The sequence below is a fragment of the Oncorhynchus nerka genome, linkage group LG18 (genome assembly GCF_034236695.1).
Source record: "Oncorhynchus nerka isolate Pitt River linkage group LG18, Oner_Uvic_2.0, whole genome shotgun sequence".
NCBI classification, from domain to species: Eukaryota; Metazoa; Chordata; class Actinopteri; order Salmoniformes; family Salmonidae; genus Oncorhynchus; species Oncorhynchus nerka.
Window position 1 is genome coordinate 42660968 of NC_088413.1, and position 19725 is coordinate 42680692.

Genomic DNA, 19725 nt, shown 5'->3' on the forward strand with positions numbered 1-19725 from the left:
CATTCCCAGTGGGTCAGAAGTTTACATACACTCAATTAGTATTTGATAGCATTGCCTTTAAATTGTTTAACTTGGGTCAAACGTTTCAGGTAGCCTTCCACCCGCTTCCCACAATAAGTTGGGTGAATTTTGGCCCATTCCTCCTGACAGAGCTGGTGTAACTTAGTAAGGTTTGTAGGCCTCCTTGCTCGCACACACTTGTTCAGTTCTGCCCACAAGTTTTCTCTAGGATTGAGGTCAGGGCTTTGTGATGGCCACTCCCAATACCTTGACTTTGTTGTCCTTCAGCCATTTTGCCACAACTTTGGAAGTATGCTTGGGGTCATTGTCCATTTGGAAGACCCATTTGCGACCAAGCTTTAACTTTCTGACTGATGTCTTGAGATGTTGCTTCAATATATCCACATAATTTTGCTTCCTCATGATGACATCTATTTTGTGATGTTCACTGTTGGGACGGTGTTCTTTGGCTTACAAGCCTCCCCTTTTTTCCTCCAAACATAACGATGGTCAATATGGGAAAACAGTTCAGACTTGAGAACATTTCTCCAAAAAGTACAATCTTTGTCCCCATTTGCAGTTGCAAACCCTAGTCTGGCTTATTTTATGGCGGTTTTGGAGCAGTGGCTTCTTCCTTGCTGAGCGGCATTTCAGGTTATGTCGATATAGGACTCGTTTTACTGTGGATGTAGATACTTTTGTACCTGTTTCCTCCAGCATCTTAACAAGGTCATTTGCTGTTGGTCTGGGATTGATTTGCACTTTTCACACCAAAGTACGTTCATCTCTAGGAGACCGAACACGTCTCCTTCCTGAGCGGTATGACAGCTGCGTGGTCCCATGGTGTTTATACTTGCGTGCTATTGTTTGTACAGATGAACGTGGTACCTTCAGGCGTTTGTAAATTGCTCCCAAGGATGAACCAGACTTGTGGAGGTCTACAATTTTTTTCTGAGGTCTTGGCTGATTTATTTAGATTTTCCCATGATGTCAAGCAAAGAGGCACTGAGTTTGAAAGTAGGCCTTGAAATACATCCACAGGTACACCTCCAATAGGCTAATTGACATCATTTGAGTCAATCAGAAGCTTCTAAAGCCATGACATCATTTTCTGGCATTTTGTGAAATAATCTGTCTGTAAACAATTGTTGGAAAAATGACTTGTCATGCACAAAGTAGATGTCCTAACTGACTTGCCAAAGCTATAGTTTGTTAACAAGACATTTGTGGAGTGGCTGAAACACTTAGGTTGGAGTCATTAAAACTTTTTTATGTAAACTTCCGACTTCAACTGTATGTAGCACCCACCTGAACGGAACAGTTTGTGTGTGTGTGTGTGTGTGAAGGGTGTTGTGTGTGTGAATGGTGTGTGTGTGTGTGTGTGAAGGGTGTGTGTGTGAAGGGTGTGGGACATAATTATAGTGGGGAAAAACTGAGTAACTAGTACTCAAAATTATAGCGGGAACAGATTAGCCATGGGATGTCCTGAGGTTCTCAGAGTCCCTATAGATCCCTGCAGGGGGCCACTACCAACACTTTAAAGACTGACCTTTGACCTCAGGTTTGACCTTTTGACATTCAGGTTCCCTTTAAAATGAGTGTGTGGGTGGGGGTGCTGCAAATATTTTCGATGGATACAGTAAGGGCACAATTTTTACTTTGTCATTTTAGTTATTTAGCAGACACTCTTTTCCAGAGTGACTGACAGGAGCAATTAGGGGAGGGTTTCCCAAACTTGGTGGTGGGACTTGTGACCCCAAGTGGTGCACATTTAGTTCAGCTGTGTCGTGCCAGGGTAAAAAAACTAAATATACACCCCTTGGGGTCCCCAGGACTGAGTTTGGGAAACGCTGAATTATGGTAAAATGCCTTGCTCAAGGGCACATCAACAGATTTTTGACCTAGTCGGCTCAGGGATTCGAACCAACCTTTCGGTTATTGGCCCCAAGCTCTTAACCGCTAGGCTACCTGCCGAAATTCACACACCAATAGCGTTAAGCTGGCCCGAGAGTTCTTAGCATCTCTGAACGTAATTTGCACCAATTTTACAAATGGACTTGTGAAAAATTTCGGCTGTCAGACGTCTACAAATCAAATCAAATCAAATGTATTTATATAGCCCTTCGTACATCAGCTGATATCTCAAAGTGCTGTACAGAAACCCAGCCTAAAACCCCAAACAGCAAGCAATGCAGGTGTAGAAGCACGGTGGCTAGGAAAAACTCCCTAGAAAGGCCAAAACCTAGGAAGAAACCTAGAGAGGAACCAGGCTATGTGGGGTGGCCAGTCCTCTTCTGGCTGTGCCGGGTGGAGATTATAACAGAACATGGCCAAGATGTTCAAATGTTCATAAATGACCAGCATGGTCGAATAATAATAAGGCAGAACAGTTGAAACTGGAGCAGCAGCACAGTCAGGTGGACTGGGGACAGCAAGGAGTCATCATGTCAGGTAGTCCTGGGGCATGGTCCTAGGGCTCAGGTCCTCCGAGAGAGAGAAAGAAAGAGAGAATTAGAGAGAGCATATGTGGGGTGGCTAGTCCTCTTCTGGCTGTGCCCGGTGGAGATTATAACAGAACATGGCCAAGATGTTCAAATGTTCATAAATGACCAGCATGGTCGAATAATAGTAAGGCAGAACAGTTGAAACTGGAGCAGCAGGTGGTCCCTAAAAGAGAGCGTGCTGAACGATCAGCAGATGAACTCGAGATCCACTTTCGGTGCGATGTGTGCAAGCCTTAAGTCCCTGTTGCTGACTGTACTGCTCAATAATGGAGCGCATGGTTAACGCCTGCTAAGGTACACACACTTGCGCACGCACACACACACACACACACACACACACACACGCAATATGCATGTGTAGACCCATGCTCATAGATCAACTACTACACAGGTAAGCAACCAGCGGAGGCGTAGATTAAAAGGCTGACAGACTGTTTAACTGACAAATGTAAGTAGTGAGAGAAAGGGAGAAAAAGGAAGGTAAATAGTGAAGGGAAGTAGTTTGAACGAGAGAAAGCGAATTAGAAAGAGACGTGGAGAGAGTGTGGGGAAAATGTGAAAAGAGAGAGGGGCAGAGATTTGAGGTAAATATTCCTGAAGAGAGAAGAAAGGTACAAGAGAGAGGACCCGAACAAAGTGAACAGAGAAAGAGGGAGAAGTAGGCAGGCTTCTACCCGCTCCTACATGCCCCTGTTGAACTATGCAGGGTGGCTGCTGAGTCACATGACCTGACCTACAGCCAGCACTATGGAACAGCAGGGAACTCCTCTCCCTAGTCAGCCTTTCATCCAGCTCACGCGCACACACCCGACAGACCACACACTCCTTTACTGTGATACTACTTGGTGAGCGACACTTCATTTTCTTTTGCGCATCTTTGACTAGTTATTTTCTTTTGTCTTCACTCCTTTAGTTACATCTTTGCAAGGTGTGTGGTGTGTATGTGTTTGGAGGGGGTAGTGTGAAGTGTAGTGTAAGTGTGTAATGTTTGGGTGGAGTGGTTTGCTGTCTTTGTTTGCAGTGTGTGAGTGAATGATCCTGCTGGGTAGCCTTTCCTGTGTATATGTCCTTGACTTGAGAGTGTGAGAATAGAAGACGAATCAATTGTGAAAAGCCTTATTGTTGTGTTCTTTGCTCTGCCACGTTAGTTGCTGATATAACGGAAACGTCTCTGCTGTCTTCTGAGATAGCTAAACCGGAGGGAGAGAACAGGGTAGACGGAGGGAGTGAATGAGAGAGATCTGCTGAGAGAGAGTGAGTGGGTGCATGTGTGTGTGTGTGTTTCTAAATTCCCACTCTGTTAAGTCCTGATGAAGTTTTAGAGGGGTGTTCTCTCTCTCTCTCTCTCTCTCGTGCCACTGAGTCTTCATTGTGGTCTCTACTTGGCAAGACAGCCTGATCATCTGGCGCTTAGCAACAAGAGCCAGTCTTTTCACAGGGTCTTAGTCCACTGTTGATGAATAATGACACCCTCCCTCCCATCTCTATTGCTGTCTCGCGGCTGGTCGCTGAAGCAAGAGGTGTACATGTGTGTGTACACTTTGCAGTCAATACAAAGCAAATGAAACTAAAACTAGTTAAAGGGATGTGAAATCAGTTATTCAGCGACATGTTAGTAAACTGCGCGCGTGTGTGTGTGTTATATGTTATATGTGCCCAAGTTCTATTAGCCATATGTACGGGATACGCATGGTATACATCGTCCAACAAAGTACTTATGTGAAGGATCCTTCTCAACAATACAACAACAATAAAAGATAAGAATATGAACATAAAGTAAATGGCTCAATAGAATAGAATAAACGTTTTAGCATAAATATAATAAGTTATAGTCCAATATTTACATGTGTATGTGGGCAGTGTATAAACTGAGCATTGCAAGAGTCTGGTAGCAGCAGTTACGATATATGTGTGTGTGTATGTAGCATGAATGTATATGTCTGTATATTGTGTTCTTTTGGCTGTATTCAATGGCAGTGGATAATGTATGTGTGCGTGTCTGTGTGTTAGTAGACTACCATTTGGCAGCCGGTCTGGTGCTGTAAATTTCCACTTTCCCAGTAATCCTCTCCTCTCCCCCAGTCTGGCTGGTTACCTCTGTCTTTCTTTCCTTCTGTTTCTCTCTCTGTCTCAACATGAAGAGACTTGTCCTCCAGAGCTCCCGACTGCCACAGAAGTAGCCACAGTAGTTCACATGCTTCTTACTTCATACTTCTGTCGGCGGCACTCAAATATTGTCTCCCTCTTCCCTGTCCTCCCTTTATCTCCTCCTCTCTCCAGCCCACAGATACCCGATAAGTCACCACGGCTCAGCAGCTCACCCATTTGCTTTTGTTTATCCAAAGAAGTCTAAAGCCCCATTTTTTTACCTGGTCCCAACATGTCCTTTGTCTTGATCTTGTCCACATTCTGATTGTGGCCACATTTTTAGAACGGTGTAGAGGATTAAAAGACGCATTGTGATCTGATTGTGATCAGGTCTTCCTGACCACCTCCAGAGGTAGTCGTGCACGCATTGTCTGGATAACTTACATGTGTAGACAGATCTGGACGGTGAAACAATTTAAATTATAGTTATCCTGCCTTCTAAAATCATCGATATGTGTCTTAAAATGTATAGAGGTAGACCAGAAGCCACATTGGCAGATGAGTGGCAACCCTGATTAGAAGCAGCTGCTGATCATCGGTTGTTCACCTGTGTTCCCTGTAAATGCTGTTTTGAATTAAAGAGTTGTACCTACACATTGAAGAAGGCTGGAAAGCCAAAACATCTGTGTATGCTATCCCTCCTGCAATGGAAAAACATACAGTTGGAAGTCGGAAGTTTACGTACACTTAGGTTGGAGTCATTAAACTCGTTTTTCAACCACTCCACACATTTCTTGTTAACAAACTATAGTTTTGGCAAGTCGGTTAAGACATCTACTTTGTACATGACACAAGTAATTTTTCCAACAATTGTTTACAGACAGATTATTTCACTTATAATGTCAGGAATTGTGAAAAACTGAGTTTAAATGTATTTGGCTAAGTCGTATGTAAACTTCCGACTTCAACTGTGTACCTTAGCCAAATACATTTGAACTCAGTTTTTCACAATTCCTGACATTTAACCCTTGTTTAACTTGGGTCAAGCGTTTCGGGTAGCCTTCCACAAGCTTCCCACAATAAGTTGGGTGAATTTTGGCCCATTCCTCCTGACGTAGCTGGTGTAACTGAGTCAAGTTTGTAGGCCTCCTTGCTCACACACTCTTGTTCATTTCTGGCCACTCCAATACCTTGACTTTGTTGTCCTTAAGCCGTTTTGACACGACTTGGGAAGTATGCTTGGGGTCATTGTCCATTTGGAAGACCCATTTGTGACCAAGCTTGAACTTTCTGACTGATGTCTTGAGATGTTGTTTCAATATATCCACATAATTTTACTTTCTCATGAGGCCATCTATTTTGTGAATTGTACCAATCCCTCCTGCAGCGAAGCACCCCCACAACATGATGCTGCCACCCTCATGCTTGACGGTTGGGATGGTGTTCTTCGGCTTGCGAGACCCCCCTTTTTCCTCCAAACATAACGGCTAAACAGTTCTATTTTTGTTTCATCAGACCAGAGGACATTTCTCCAAAAAGTATGGTCTTTGTTCCCTTGTACCATTGTCTGTTTTTTTTATGGCAGTTTTGGAGCAGTGGCTTCTTCCTTGCTGAGCGGCCTTTCAGGTTATGTCGATATAGGACTCGTTTTACTGTGGATATAGATACTTTTGTACCTGTTTCCTCCAGCATCTTCACAAGGTCCTTTGCTGTTGTTCTGGGATTGATTTACACTTTTCGCACTAAAGTAGGTTCATCTCTAGGAGACAGAACGCGTCTCCTTCCTGAGCGGTATGACTGCCATGTGGCCCCATTCAGGCGTTTGGAAATTGCTCCCAAGGATGAACCAGACTTGTGGAGGTCTACATTTTTTTTTCTGAGGTCTTGGCTGATTTTTGATTTTCCCATGATGTCAAGGAAAGAGGCACCGAGTTTGAAGGTAGACATTGAAATATATCCACAGGTACACCTCCAATTGACTCAAATGATGTCAATTACCCTATCAGAAGCTTCTAAAGCCATGACATTTTTTCCCTGAAGTTTCCAAGCTGTTTAAAGGCACATTCAACTTATTGTATGTACACTTCTAACCCACTGGAATTGTGATACAGTGAATTATAAGTGAAATAATCTGTCTGTAAACAATTGTTGGAAAAATGACTAGATGTCCTTACCAACATGCCAAAACTATAGTTTGTTAACCAGAAATTTGTGGAGTGGCTGAAAAACTAGTTTTAATGACTCCAACCTAAGTGTATGTAAACTCCGGCCTCAACTGTGTATATATACAGTACCAGTCAAAAGTTTGGACACACCTACTCATTCAAGGGATTTTCTTTATTTTGCTATTTTCTACATTGTAGAATAATAGTGACGACATCAAAGCTCTGCCATAACATGTAGTAACCAAAATTATGTAGTAACCAAAAAAGTGTTAAACAAATCAAAATAGGTTTTATGTTTGAGATACTTCAAAGTAGCCACCCTTTGCCTTGATGTCAGCTTTGCACACTCTTGGCATAAAATGAATTCTGAAACTCACAGGCAGCCAGTGCAGAGACCTTAAAACCGGTGTAATGTGTGCTCTCCATCTGGTCTTGGTCAGTATCTGTGCTGCAACATTCTGTATGTTTTGCAGTTGACCAATGCCTTTCTTGGGAAGACCAGACAGGAGAGTATTACAGTAGTCAAGCCTGCTTGTAATAAAAGCATGGATGAGTCTCTCTGTATCAGCCTGAGAGAGAAATGTTCGCAACTTGGCAATGTTCCTCAGGTGGTAAAAAGCTATTTTGTTCAGAATCATAAAACACGGGACGAGATGTTAAAAACTGTCCATTGTGCCAATAGATGGAATGCACTCGCATGAGATTTGCCTTGATGTTGACAGAGTGGCATTGGAGGTTTATTTCTTAAACTGGGGTAAGATGTCAATTTTGGGACACATCCTCAGTAGTGTGCCTTCGAATCAGTGGGTGTTTCGGCCTTTAATCACTAAACACCCTCATCAAAGGTGGCCAGCTAAAGGGTGATCAAGCCTTAGCTTGTGTCCCATGCCCAATTAAGATGTCCCGCGGGACTATGCAAGGCAGGGGCGTCCTCTTCCCTGAGCCAGCCCTACAGCTGACCGCATACCTCATGCCGTCCTCAAGTTGGAGGGATCTGAATTGGGTTCTCAGGTGGGGGTGGGGGGTCATGAAGTTATAGCCCAGCAAGGGTCCTTCCGTTTGATCCAGTTCCACTGGCTGCTTCTTTCAGCTGCTTGAGAAACTGCTCTGACGGTCTGCCGCAGAGCCTGTCCATGGATTCCAAGTTCTTTCAGCAACCTGATGGTGGAAGAAGCCACGAATCCTCTGCATCCCACTTCAACTGGCCAGACTTTTGCATTCCAGCCACGCTGAGTTGCGTCTGCTGCCAACTCTGTGTAACGCAGTTTCTTACGCTCATAGGCCTCTTCAACAGAGTTTTCCCACGGGACTGTGAGCTCTATGATGTACACAGCCTTTCGTGAAGGGGACCAGAGTACCATGTCTTTCCTAAGGTTGGTAGAAGCAATCTCAGGTGGAAAAATTAGTTGCTGGCCAATATCGACAAGCATCTTCCAGTCCCGGGCCATGGCTAGGTGTCCAGTTTCTGGCTTTGTAGGAGGATACTTGGGCCTTTTCTGTCCCTCCCGGATGAATGTTGTTGTTTTGACGGGATTGCTTGTTTTTGGAGGTAATGAATTGGTTGCACTCCTCTTGGTCTCAAGTGCTGCAGCCAGGCTCTTGAGGACCTGATTGTGCCTCCAGGTGTAGCGGCCTTGTGAGAGGCTGGTCTTGCAACTTGTCATTATATGCCTGAGAGTCGCTGGAGCTGGTCAGAGGGGGCAGGTCGAATCCTCGCCATACCATTGATGTAGATTTTTTGGTGATGGAAGCACATCATAAATAACTCTTATGATGAAGCTGATGTTGCTTTCCTCCATTTGCCAAAGCTCACTCCAGTTGATCTTTCTCCTCTCCAGGCCTTCCCACCGCGTCCATTGCCCTTGTTTAGCAAGAGAGACAGCCTTTGCACTTCTTGCAGTCTCCTCCTGTCTGCGCACCTCCTCGACCACCAGCTTCCTGCATTCAGATGTTGTTGCCTTATGGAACGTTGGTTTGCTTGCTGCCAGGCCAAAGCCTCCTCTTCCATGCTGGATATTCCCCACAATGTCTTGGTGTCTCAGGGCTGATGTTGCTTGCTGCACAGCCTTGGATAATGTCCATTTCCGTCCAGTTTGTAGGGGAGGTGCAGCCTTGCTAATGGTCTGGTCTTTGGAGTCCTTCAATGTCATCTGAAGTCTTACTTTAGAGCACTTGTACTCCTCTGTTAGACTTGTAAGAGGTAGTTCAAGGACCCCTTTGCCATAGAGGCCGATGTTACTCAGGCATCGTGGGACACCCAGCCATTTCTTCACGTATGAGGTAATGGTTCGCTCCATCTTCTCCACTGTTGTTATTGGGACCTCATAGACGGTGAGTGGCCACATTACCCGGGGGAGAAGTCCAAACTGTAGGCACCAAAGCTTGAGCCTCCCAGGCAGTAGGGTCTTGTTGATGTTCCCAAGACCGTCTGCGATGTCCTGCCTTACTTGCTGCACTTCACATTCCTAATGTGTGATTTGAAATTGAGTTCAGAATCTAAAATAACAGCTCGGTTTTTTACCTGGTGTTTTATCTTTATTGCCTAAGATGTGCGGCCAGATTCTCTCTGTGCTTTGGCTCCAACAATAAGTACCTTGGTCTTGGTTTAGCTGGAGGAAGTTGTGAGCCAACCAAGTATTTAAATCACTAATACAGTCTAATTTATCCGTGGAGCTAAAATCCTGTAGTGACACAGAATTGTGAAGTTGTGTATCGTCTACGTCGCAGTAAAAATCAATGCTGTGTGTTCTGATGACTATGTCAAGGGGCAACATATATATAAACTGAACAGTACAAGACCCAAAATGTAACCTTGTGGAATGCCACATGTGATTTGTATTTTCTCTGGGTTATGTTCACTAAGGGTGACAAACTCTCAACCGGTTAAATAGGTCCTGAACCAATTTATAACTGGACTGGAGAGGCCAACTCACCTCTCCAGTCTGTCCAGAATGACACCATGGTCAAGTGTCGAATGCAGCATTTAAATCCAAGAGTACAAGATCAGAAGGCGGTTTGGCATCTGTGTTGGCGCTAAGATCATTTACCACTAAGTAAGGTCGAGAGTTTGAGAGTTTGTCTATGCTGTGGTGTGCCTGAAAATCAGATTGGAATTTTTCAAAAATACAGTTGGCACTTAGGCAAAATTCTGGAAAAATTATTTTTCAAGAATGGACGTTTGGATATTGCTAAAAACTGAAGAATCAAGATGACTTTTCTTCAGAAGGGGTTTCACCATAGCAGTTTTTAGTGCAGTGGGGAAAGTGCCTGTGAACAGGGAGTGATTTAACAATGGCTTGTAAATTCATCAGATATGCAATTAACAACTGTTTTGAAGAAGGTGGTGGAAGTAGGATCTCAAGAAGGGAGGTAGAAGGCTTTTATGTTGTGATATCACTTTCCTGAGCATTTCTGTGTCAACCAGGGAAAATAACTCCATAGTGCCTTTACGTGATAGGCTAGGGCACATACCATCAAACTTCTCATCATGTCTTGCTTGACAGATACCCAGCCTAATGTATTTTATATTATCTCTGAAATATGCCTCAAACTCATCACATTTAGATGTCGTGAAAAGTTCACACAGGTTTGCAGGGGTAGGATTTATCAGGCCATTAATGTTCGAAGCACTCACTCAGATTATTCTGATTTAGTAGCGATCAACTTGAGCCCGTCTGGCATTTCTAATTGTCTTGTTATATATGCCAAGTTGCTCTCTCAGAATATCCTAATGGACCTGCAACTTTGACTTTCTCCACTTCCGCTCTGCCTTTCTGCAATTTCTCCACGATCATCCAAAGGGGCTCTCTGTTTGGATGTGTCCTTTTTTCAACTTTACTGGAGCTTCAATGGTTACCCTTTCATTTGCTATTAATGTTATTAACTAAATCATCACAAGGAAGGCAGAATAGGTGGAGGAGTATTGTTTCCACACTCAGTAAAATCTGTAGCAACTTCAGAGGTCAGATAGCGTTTTTTAATGATGCGTTCAGATTTACCCTGTACAAAGGTAATAAAAATCCAGTGGTGATCAGATAAAGCAACATCAACATTAGAGGATATGTTAATAGAAAGCCCCTTGGTAATAACCAGGTCCAGAGTATGTCCGCGGTTATGGGTGGGTCCAGTAACTTGGGATTAGGACGTGCATAGTGAGTAGTACAAGAAGGGATTCCTGTAGAGGGCCCAACAGCAGTGAATCATGGGTAATGTAGTGTGAATGGGGTGAATAGACTACAAAGGCAGCAGCTAGTTGAAAGCCCAGTGGATTAGTATTGTGTTGGTTTGAATGGAGCCTTGTTGTATTGTAGGGTTAGTTAGCTTGCCTGGGGGAACTGTGAATTGTGGGCATGTCGGGTATGTATCTCTGTCAACATGACCTTGGAGCCTCAACAGCCTTGCATGGTCTTGTGTGTGTCTATGTGTGTCCCTCTGCTTGGCAAATTAGTTTGCCACACTCGTACAGCAGAGTTCGGCCTGCATTGTCTGTGCTCAGAGGCCGAACATTTATCCTCTCTCTGTCTCTCTCTCTCTCCCTATTTCTCCCTCTCTCTCTTCTCCCTATCTCTCCCTCCCTCTCTTCTTCCTCGATCTCTTCTCTCTTCCCCCCTCTCTCTCCTTCTCACGCTCCCTCTCTATTAGAACAGAGCGTGGAAGACTGATACATTCTGAGTGGAGGAATGTAGTGAGGGGAAAGAGAGAAAGGAGAAGACATTCAGGTCACTCACAAGGAGCCTTGATACTAATCTATAGAAAGAGAAACAGACAGACTGACAGACAGAAAACCTAGGCCACACTGGGATATCTCACTTTGTACTAATTGGTATATATGTTCAACTTTTAGTAAAGGTCTAAAGGAATTCCTTAGCAATTTTACAACAGTTGGGTTCCTTCAGGTCAAATGTGATTTTCCTCCGCTTTTCCTTTTGAATGTAGGCAATCTATAGTATGTAGTAGAAGTTTAGAGAGCGGTATGGGGAAGACCTGTGGCTGCTGACACAGAAGAATTCGACCAAACACAATTTCCAGAGTCAGCGATCCTATTGTGATTGTACAATATGCGCACACGCACGCAAACATGCGCACACACACACATACTCACACACACGCGTGCACAGTATAAACACACAGCCCCCTCCTGTACTCCCTGTTCACCCATGACTGCGTGGGCCACAGGTCAAACTCAATCATCAAGTTTCCTGATGACATAACAGTGGTAGGCCTAATTACCATCAATGACGAGATAGCGAGAGCCCTGGTGGAGTGGTGCCAGGAAAAAACCTCTCCCTCAACGTCAACAAAATGAAGGAGAGGATTGTGGGCGACAGGAGACAGCAGAGAGAGCACTCCCCTATCCACATCAACAGGACTGCAGTGGAGAGTGTGAAAAGCTTCAAGTTCCTCGGAGTGTATGTCACCGACGACGTGAAATGGTCCATTCGCACAGACAGTATGGCGAAAAAAGCGCAACAGCGCCTTTTCAACCTCATGAGGCGGAACAAATTTGGCTTGGCCCATAAGACCCTCACAAACTTCTACAGATGTACCATTGATGCACCATGTTGCTCTAGATCACCCTGTATATCACGGGCTATATCATCATACTGTTTTAACCACTACACATGTAAATACTGTATTCTAGTCATGGATCATCCTATATAACTACTGCTGTACACAACGTTTCTATTCATATACTGTCTATACTGTCTAAACACACCATTCTATTATACAAAACATTAAGGACACCTACTCTTTCCATGACATAGACTGACCAGGTGAATCTAGGTGAAGGCTATGGTCCCTTATTGATGTCACTTGTGAAGTGTGAGGGGGTCCAAATACTGGGAGGGGGTGTATACTTTTGGTCATGTAGTGCATATGTATACAGCGCATTCGGAAAGTATTCAGAACCCTTGACTTTTTACACATTTTGTTATATTACAGCCTTCTTCTAAAATGTATTCAATTATTTGTTTCCTCGTCAATCTACACACAATACCCCATAATGAAGAAGCAAAAACAGGTTTGTTGAAGTATTTGCTAGTTTATTAAAAATAAAAACTGAAATATCATATTTACATAAGCATTCAGACCCTTTACTCTACTTTGTTGAAGCACCTTTGGCAGTAATTACAGCCTTGAGTCTTCTTGAGTATGACGCTACAAGCTTGGCACATCTGTATTTGGAGAGTTTCTCCCATTCTTTTCTGCAGATCTTCTCAAGCTCTGTCAGGTTGGATGGGGAGCGTTGCGGCACATCTATTTTCAGGTACTTCTTTGTCTCGATCCCGACTAGTCTCCCAGTTCCTGCCTCTGAAAAACATCCCCACAGCATGATGCTGCCACCACCATGCTTCACTGTAGGGATGGTGCCAGGTTTCCTCCAGACTTGACGCTTGGCATTCAAACCAAAGAGTTCAATCTTTGTTTAATCATATGAGATAATCTTGTTTCTCATGGTCTGAGTCTTTAGGTGCCTTTTGGCAAACTCAAAGTGCGCTATCATGTGCCTTTTACTGAGGAGTGGCTTCCGTCTGGCTACTCTACCATAAAGGCCTGATTGGTGGAGTACTGCAGAGATGGCTGTCCTGGAAGATTCTCCCATCTCCACAGGGGAACTTTAGAGCTCTGTCAGAGTGATCATAGGGTTCTTGGTCACCTCCCTGACCAAGGCCATTCTCCCCCGATTGCTCAGTTTGTAATGTGACAAAATGTTGAAAAAGTCAAGGGGTCTGAATATTTTACGAATGCACTGTATGTATGTCTCTCTCTCAATTAAATGTCAATTTAAGGGATATATTGGCATAGGAAACATATGTTTACATTGCCAAAGCAAGTGAAATAGATAATAAACAAATTTGAAATAAACAATAAAGAAAAAAAATAACAGCAAACATTACACCCACAAAAGTTCCAAAAGTATAAAGACATTTCAAATGTCATATGTTCAAATAGTTCAAGTACAAAAGGGAAAATAAACAACATGAATAATGGTGGTATTTACAGTGGTGTTTGTTCTTCACTGGTTGCCCTTTTCTTGTGGCAACAGGTCACAAATCTTGCTGCTGTGATGTCACACTGGTATTTCACCCAATAGATATGGGAGTTTACCAAAATTGGGTTTGTTTTTGAATTCGTTGTGGATCGGTGTAATCTGAGGGAAATATTTGTCTCCAATATGCTCATACATTTGGCAGAAGGTTGGGAAGTGCAGCTCAGATTCCACCTAATTTTGTGGGCAGTGTGCACATAGCCTGTCTTCCTTTGAGAGTCAGGTCTGCCTACGGCGGCCTTTCTCAATAGCAAGGCTATGCTCACTGAGTCTGTACATTAGTCAAAGCTTTCCTTAAGTTTGGGTTATTCACAGTGGTCAGGTATTTTGTGTCTCTCTTTCTCTCTCTCTCTCTCTGACATTGCTCATTTTGCTAGTTCTTTATTTTTTGGGATGTGTGCCTATTGTTTTGTATTGTTAGGTATTACTGCACTGTTGGAAGTTAGAAACACAAGCATTTTGGTGCACCGGCGATAACATCTTCAAATATGTGTACACGACCAATAAACGTTTTATTGGATTTGAACACACAATCCAGGCCACTCTGTCCATTTAAAGGCACAATATGTAGCTTTGGGCACAACTTTGTGTATTGGAATGTGCCACTATTCCTTTGAATCCTCCTAGTAGTTGTTTTCAATCAAATTCAATTTCTAAAGCCATTTTTACATTAGCAGATGTCAGAAAGTGCTACACAGAAACCCAGCCTAAAACCTCAAACAGCAAGCAATGCAGAAGCACGGTGGCTAGGAAAAACTCCTGAGAAAGGAAGGAACCTAGAGAGGAACCAGGCTCTCTAGGTGGTTAGTCCACCAGGGGTGGTTAGTCATCTTCTGGCTGTGCCAGGTGGAGATTCTAAGTATAAGTACATGGCCATAGGTGTCCAGCAGGGTCAAATAATAATCACAGTGGTTGTAGAGGGTGCAACAGGTCAGTACCTCAGGAGTAAATGTTAGTTGGCTTTTCATAGCCAAGCATTCAGAGGTCGAGTCAGAGAGAGAGAAGGTAGAGAGAGAAAGTCGAAAACAGCTGATCCGGGAAAAGGTAGCATGTCCGGTGAACAGGTCAGGGTTTCATAGCCGCAGGCTGGAAAAGCAGTACGACAAGTTGTACTGGGGACAGCCAGGAGTCATCAGGCCAGGTAGTCCTGAGGCATGGTCCCGGGGCTCAGGTTCTCCGGGAGGGGAGGGAGAATTAGAGGGAGCATACTTTAATTCACACAGGACACCAGATAAGATGGGAGAATGACACCAGCTATAACAGCCTAAACGCATGAGATAATGAGCAGCATTGGTCACTCAGTTTCAAGAAATGGTTTCATACTATGTACAGTTGTGGTCAAAAGTTTTGAGAATGACACAAATATAAATTTTCACAAAGTTTGCAAAGATATTTTTAGTCAGATGTTACTATGGAATACGGAAGTATAATTACAAGTGTTAAAGGCTTTTATTGACAATTACATTAAATTGATTCAAGAGTCAATATTTACAGTGTTTTCAAGACCTCTGCAATCCACCCTGGCATGCTGTCAATTAATTTCTGGGCCACATCCTGACTGATGGCAGCCCATTCTTGCATAATCAATGCTTGGAGTTTGTCAGAATTTGTGGGGTTTTGTTTGTCCACCCGCCTCTTGAGGATTGACCACAAGTTCTCAATTGGATTAAGGTCTGGGGAGGTTCCTAGCCATGGACCCAAAATATCAATGTTTTGTTCCCCGAGCTACTTAGTTATCACTTTTGCCTTATGGCAAGGTGCTCCATCATGCTGAAAAAGACATTGTTCGTCACCAAACTGTTCCTGGATGGTTGGGAGAAGTTGCTCTCGGAGGATGTGTTGGTACCATTCTTTAGTCATGGCTGTGTTCTTAGGCAAAATTGTGAGTGAGCCCACTCCCTTGGCTGAGAAGCAACCCCACACATGAATGGTCTCGGGATGCTTTACTGTTTGCATGACACAGGACTGATGGTAGCACTCAACTTGTCTTCTCCGGACAAGCTTTTTTCCGGATGCCCCAAACAATCGGAAAGGGGATTCATCAGAGAAAATGACTTTACCCCAGTCCTCAGCAGTCCAATCCCTGTCTCTTTTGCAGAATATCAGTCTGTCCCCTGATGTTTTTCCTGGAGTGAAGTGGCTTCTTTGCTGCTCTTCTTGACACCAGGCCATCCTCCAAAAGTCTTTGCCTCACTGTGCGTGCAGATGCACTCACACCTGCCTGCTGCCATTCCTGAACAAGTTCTGTACTGGTGGTGCCCCGGTCCCACAGCTGAATCAACTTTAGGAGACGGTCCTGGCGCTTGCTGGACATTCTTGGGCGCCCTAAAGCCTTCTTCACAACAATTGAACCACTCTCATTGAAGTTCTTGATCGTCCGATAAATGGCTCATTTAGGTGCAATCTTACTAGCAGCAATATCCTTGCCTGTGAAGCACTTTTTGTGCAAAGCGATGATGATGGCACACGTTTCCTTGCAGGTAACCATGATTGACAGAGGAAGAACAATGATTCCAAGCACCACTTTCCTTTTTAAGCTTCCAGTCTGTTATTCGAACTCAGTCAGCATGACAGAGTGATCTCCAGCCTTGTTCTTGTCAACACTCACACCTGTGTTAACGAGAGAATCACTGACATGATGTCAGCTGATCCTTTTGTGGCAGGGCTGAAATGCAGTGGAAATGTTTTTGGGGGATTCAGTTAATTTGCATGGCATAGAGGGACTTTGCAATTAATTGCAATTCATCTGATCACTCTTCATAACATTCTGGAGTATATGCAAATTTCCATCATACAAACTGAGGCAGCAGACTTTGTGAAAATTCATATTTGTGTCATTCTCAAAACTTTTGGCCACGACTGTATATTATGCATATGATATGGTTTTATAATGCAATATGAATTTATATATTTTAAATATCTGCTTGTTTTTGTGTAGATTTGTCAGTGTTCCAAGAGGATGAAGGTATAGAGATGGATTCAGTCAGCTGGACTTCCAACACCAAACTCCCCGGCACCCAATCAGAAACCCCCATTTCCTCTGGACGCTTCTCCTCCTGGGTGACCTTCGACGATGACGAGGAGGACAAGCCCCACCACCTGGAGCAGCCATCCCACACACGATTGGATGATCTCAGCCACTTCCAGGATGCCAACAGTAACCTGATTGGTTCTCCTCCCAACGTTTGGAAGCAGAACGGGAACCAGCAGAACCAGAACCGCCACCTCCTGGACCTGACGCCAGACGGAAACCCTCCTAGATCCCTTCTGATTGAACCTAGAACCGCTCCCCTGCTCCCCGGTAGGACTAAACCTTACACCAAGAAGAACCCTTTCCTGTGTGAAGAGTTCAATGACATCCAGCCCTCTCCCATTAACCCCTTTAGTTCCTACTTTGACTGTAAACAGGAAGTGGCATCAGAGACGATCCAGAGTAATGGCTCCGCCCACCACCTGGAGAGCTCTCCCTGTGCCTTCTCCTTTAGCTCTCCTTTCTTCCAGTCTTTCAGCTCCCACAGCCAAGAGGCCAAACGAGAGTCCATTCTCGTCTTCTCTTCCGAGTTTGAGCCCACCAGAGGAGGAGGGGAAGAGACAGTCAGCCATGTCACTCCTCCCTTAGACAGACTAGACCTGGATCAGCTGAGAAACCTCCAGATCACAGACCCAGACGATCCAGGCAGCCCTACTTTGCCTGATGACTCAGTGGAGGATGCGGAGGAGGCAAAGGAAGAAGATGGGTTGGAGGGAGAGGATGAGGGCACCCCCTACCTCCCAGATCACATGACCCCCCAAGATGGCTGGGCCATGCTGCTCCGTATACCAGAGAAGAAGAACATCATGTCGTCACGCCACTGGGGGCCTATCTATGTCCGTCTGTCTGACGACGGCGTGCTCCAGATGTTCTACGAGAAAGGTCTGGAAAAACCCTTCAGGACCCTGAAACTGGACCCTCGCTACGAGGCGGCTGAGCACCGCCTGCAGAATTACGAAGAAGCCGGCCGCGTCCACACGCTCAGTGTGGACCTCGTCCAATACCGCGAGAGGAGGCGAATCCAGCCGAAGTCACCCGTCACCCACCAGCCAATCCGTGAGCAGCTGGTGAAGCTGGGCACCACCTGTTACCACGACTTCCTGAGTTTTCGTCATGCGCTGGTGGAGGTGCTGAGGCGGTTGCCGGCAGTGACAGGTGGGGCGTTGACGGGGTCGCCCATAGGGGCGGGGCTGACAGAGGAGGAGGTTCAGGTGGAGGTGAGGGACGAGTTCTACGGGACGGTCGCTGCGGGAGATGGGAGGATTCTGAAGCAGCTTGTGATGACTCGTGTGCACGTGCTGGCCTTCATCTCTGGGTCGGCAGGCTGCCGCCTCGGACTCAATGATGTGCAGGTAACAGAGAAGGAGAGTGTTAAAACAGACGTCCAGTTACGAGTGAAAGGGGAGGGTGGTTCATGTTGGGTAGCTTATAGGTGTGTGAAAGAGAGATTTTTGTAGGGATCACATTGGAACCATTGGAGGCTGCTGAGGGGGAGACGGCTCAAAATATTGTCTGGAATGGAGTCAATAGAATGGTATGAAACGCATCAAAAACGTGGTTTTCATGCATTTGATGCTATTCCATTGACTCCATTCCAGACATTATTATGAGCAGTCCTCCCCTCAGCGGCTTCCACTGAATCATTCGTATGAGAGGAGGATTTGGATGGTGAGATGTGTACACATCAGAATATTGGCCCTGGAGTTCTGCAGACACTTATTCAGACAAAGGTACAAACATTAAAATGCATGTACAGTTGAAGTCGGAAGTTTACATACACCTTAGCCAAATACATTTAAACTCAGTTTTTCACAATTCCTGACATTTAATTCTAGTTAAAATTCCCTGTCTTAGGTCAGTTAGGATCACCACTTTATTTTAAGAATGTGAAATGTCAGAATAATAGTAGAGAGAATGATTAATTTCAGCTTTCATTTATTTCATCACATTCCCAGTGGGTCAGACGTTTACATACACTCAATTAGTATTTGGTAGCATTGCCTTTAAATTGTTTCACTTGGGTCAAATGGTTTGGGTAGCCTTCCACAAGCTTCCCACAATAAGTTGGGTGAATTTTGGCCCATTCCTTCTGACAGAGCTGGTGCAACTGAATCAGGTTTGTAGGCCACCTTGCTGGCACACGCTTTTTCTGCCCTCAGGGCTTTTGTGATGGCCACTCCAATACCGACTTTGTTGTCCTTAAGCCATTTTGCCACAACTTTGGAAGTATGCTTGGTGTCATTGTCCATTTGGAAGACCCATTTGTGACCAAGCTTTAACTTCCTGACTGATGTCTTGAGATGTTGCTTCAATATATCCACATACTTTTCCTTTCTCATGATGCCATCTATTTTGTGAAGTGCACCAGTCCCTCCTGCTGCAAAGCACCCCCACAACATGATGCTGCCACCCCCGTGGTTCACGGTTGGAATGGTGTTCTTCAGCTTGCAAGCCTCCCCCTTTTTCCTAAAACATAACAATGGTCATTATGGCCAAACAGTTCTATTTTTTTTTCATCAGACCAGAGGACATTTCTCCAAAAAGTACAATCTTTGTCCCCATGTTCAGTTGCAAACCGTATTCTGGCTTTTTTATGGCGGTTTTGGAGCTGTGGCTTCTTCCTTGCTGAGCAGCCTTTCAGGTTATGTCGATTAAGGACTAGTTTTACTGTGGATATAGATACTTTTGTACATGTTTCCTCTAGCATCTTCATAAGGTCCTTTGCTGTTGTTCTGGGATTGATTTGCACTTTTTGCACCAAAGTACCTTCATCTCTAGAAGACAGAACGCGTCTCCTTCCTGAGCGGTATGACGGCTGCGTGATCCCTTTATACTTGCATGCAATTGTTTGTACAGATGAACGTGGTATCTTCAGGCATTTTGGAA

At 44.5% G+C, this 19725-nt stretch overlaps 1 protein-coding gene across 3 annotated transcripts in view; it reads left to right on the forward strand.

Annotated features, from left to right (window-relative positions):
- Window positions 1-19725, forward strand: part of ston2 (stonin 2) — a 53824-nt gene that overhangs the window by 26396 nt on the left and 7703 nt on the right. For 2 of the 3 annotated variants that reach the window (XM_029687509.2, XM_029687510.2), the window contains one exon: window positions 16747-18191. In XM_029687509.2, coding sequence (XP_029543369.1) covers window positions 16747-18191 — 1445 coding nt within the window. Of the gene's footprint in view, window positions 1-2827; window positions 3350-16746; window positions 18192-19725 lie in introns of those variants that run through there. The other variant, XM_029687511.2, reaches the window with a different exon arrangement.